Source organism: Nuphar pumila, chromosome 2, assembly GCF_984573655.1.
Source record: "Nuphar pumila chromosome 2, dmNupPumi1.hap1.1, whole genome shotgun sequence".
NCBI lineage: Eukaryota > Viridiplantae > Streptophyta > Magnoliopsida > Nymphaeales > Nymphaeaceae > Nuphar > Nuphar pumila.
The window spans coordinates 63454939-63457950 of NC_143250.1; the positions used below are offsets into that span (position 1 = coordinate 63454939).

Consider the following 3012-nt stretch of genomic DNA (forward strand, 5'->3'; position numbering starts at 1 on the left):
AATCTGGCACGAATACTCTCTCAGGTAATCGACCGAAACCACCATGAATTTCGTCAGGATGATCAAAAACCGATTCGAGCTCATCGTGTATATCCATGACCTCTGGCTGAGACCGAATTCGTGCGACCGGGCGAAGAATCCGCCGATCCTCTACGGGTGGCTCTGCCACACCTGGAAGGCGAAGCGAAGGGAGCCAGTGTAGATTCGGATGTTGTCGTCGCAGACGACCACCGCCCACGTACGGATGAAGGGGCGAGGGACGAATCAGTTATTCAAGCTAGCGTTGGGGTTGCGGAGGAGGTAGATGGAGGCGCCGAGGGACTGTAAGGAGAGGTTCCTGAGGGTTCTCGACGGGGTGGAGGGGTTTCCCCACAGGACATAGACGGAGTGGACCGCCGAAGATGAGGAATAGACGGTGGCGAGTTCCTGGAGGAGAGGGAGACGCGACTCCAAAAAGTCCTTGATGAGGACAGTGAGCTGGTCCGAGAGGAGGGCATGGTGGTCGATCGGACTGCAGGAGTCCTCCTGGTGGCGAGTTATCGATGGCCAGGATGATGCCGTCTTCTTGAGGAGGGAGATCGCGAGGATGAAGAAAAAGGGGATGATTTGCGTCATCCGCTTTGTCTCCATGGACGACTCCGATGTTGGTTTGTCAGATTCCAGAGGAAACGCCGATGGTTTGTTGGATTCCGACAAGGTTTGTTCTGTTCCCATGTCAGACTCCGTCGCAAATTTTGGCCGCCGAAGGCTGCCAGAGGAGGCGCCATCCAGTTCAGTACGCTTCAGGTACTGAGTGTGTGCCTTAGTACCTTGAGTGTGCGCCTCGCCTCTGAGGCGTACGCTTCAGGTACTGAGGCATACGCCTCTCACAACACTACTTGCTGCCAAAAGAAAAATGACTTTTCTTAACGTCAATCATGCTGGTGTGTGATTGGCATTAATAGCATGCAATATTTATACCCGATTCTGCCTGTATGACATGTCAAGTAATGCTGCAAACCCAGACTGCATCCAGCCCAAAAAGATTTAGGGGGACTGCGTACTCTGCGCTCATGTTGATTTGCGTGATTTCAGAACCACGTAGATCAGCCTATTGAAATGATCTGCAACACTTGAAATATATATGATTCACAATACTGCTTAACTGCAGAACAACGAGATTAAATTTTAATCCGATCTACTTCACGTCAATCCAGTAAATGACCAGGTCTATAAATGATGGCAGATCTAGTCCGATTTCACGGAGCTGAGACGACAACAAGGCATGTAAAAACTAATTGATCTAATTTATTCTATCGTAGGCTAACAACGATAATCAGGCTTACGTTATACACAACTAAAAGTTTTTATGTCTAATCTAAGCTAAAAAAAATTAAATTTAACTACGTGCGAAAAAACAATCATAGAGAGAAGGGGGGAAAGAAGCAAACCTCACGATTCGCCTCCGACAGAGGGGTTGAGAAGAAGAAACAACTTTTTTCACTTGTCGCAAATACCTACCCGATGAAAAAGAAAGAAGATACCATCGATGATAGGGGCTAGAAGAAGAGAAGAAGAAGAAGAAGAAGAAGAAGAAGAAGAAGAAGAAGAGACGAAAAGAAGAGAAAAACCGGTAGAGAGAGAAGGAAAAGAGAGAGATCCATTAGAGGGGGGCGTGAACTCCAGAGGGAAAAAATGCTCTGTCTTTCTCAAAACTTTCTTTTTATAATTGCTAATTAGGTTTTTAGCAAATCTTTAAAAAAGAGTCCATATATTTTTTAAAATATTTAAAAAGACCTCACTTTCTAAAGTATTTTTTTAAAACTTAATTATTTTTCCCAAAATACTCTAAAGATGCTCAATTTGCTCAAATTACAATTTAAAGAAAAAAATGATAAAACACTTCACAAACAAGCATTTTTAAGCATTCATTGCACATGATCATGCATGTAAACATATCAAACAATACATAAAAATTATGCATGATCACTAACCCTTAAGGTAGTCTAGGCCTCTATTAGAGATTAACAACCACTTTTGTGAAGGTCTAATGCAGCCCGACATGAGAAGCTCATTTTTGGTAGAGAATCTCTACTTTCATGATGTTCGATTTAAGGATGCATTAACACGCCCTCTCTTTGATCTAGGGCTTGAATCTTCATGTAATCTATACCTAGATGGCTATTAGATATACATGAAAAAGATTTTCAAAAACCCAAAACGGTATTTTGGAAGATCAGTTTTGAAAAAATAGTTTTAAAAAGACTAGATTCAAAACCCTCAAAAGAAAAAATCATGTGAATAGATAGATATGTATTTTATTGGATTGTCTAGAATATATAATGAATGAAAATGCACATTTTTGAGTATTTTTTCAGAGATTTTGATGCTATAAATATGTCTCTTCAATAGATCTTTGTTAAAAATATGCAAAAATCAATTTGAAGAAGATTTTTGACAAAACTATTTTAGGGTTTTGATAATTTTTTATAAAGAAAGTAAATATGATCATATATGGTAGATTAGGATATGTATGACATGATTAAACAACTTGTTATTGCATAAATAATCCATGATTCTATATTATTTTTATGTCTCTTGTGATTCTTGCATAGATGAAATTGTATTTGAGATATTCCATGAAAGTTTTATGATTTTTAGATAATGTTCGTTAATGTTTTAGCAAGATTAGCATAAATATGATCAAAGATGAGTTGTATAACATAAGTATATTTAGAGCATCTAAAAATCGTGATTGTATGAGTTTCACCATGATTCTTCTTCATGTTTAATAGATCTTGCATGAGTTTGGATCTTGGTTATTTTGTCCTCATTTTTTATTTCGACTAGTCTTAGAAAAAAATCTATATCTCTATAAAAACTAGGTCAATAAATAAAAAAAATAAAAATTATTCTACACATGTAGATCTTGAATTTAGAATCGTGTTTTATTCCGTTTGGTTCAGTTTTAAGGCTGAAACGTCAATTACAATAAAGCATAAATTTTCTATCCTGTCAGCAGGACTGTTCTAA

At 38.6% G+C, this 3012-nt stretch overlaps 1 protein-coding gene across 1 annotated transcript; it reads right to left on the reverse strand.

The window, feature by feature from the left end:
* Window positions 1–264: 264 nt before the first annotated feature.
* On the reverse strand, window positions 265–630 carry LOC149845579 (glycosyltransferase family protein 64 C3-like). Its single transcript, XM_089988510.1, has one exon. The coding sequence runs from the start codon at window positions 628–630 to the stop codon at window positions 265–267; it is 366 nt and encodes a 121-aa protein (XP_089844636.1).
* Between the last annotated feature and the right edge of the window lie 2382 nt (window positions 631–3012).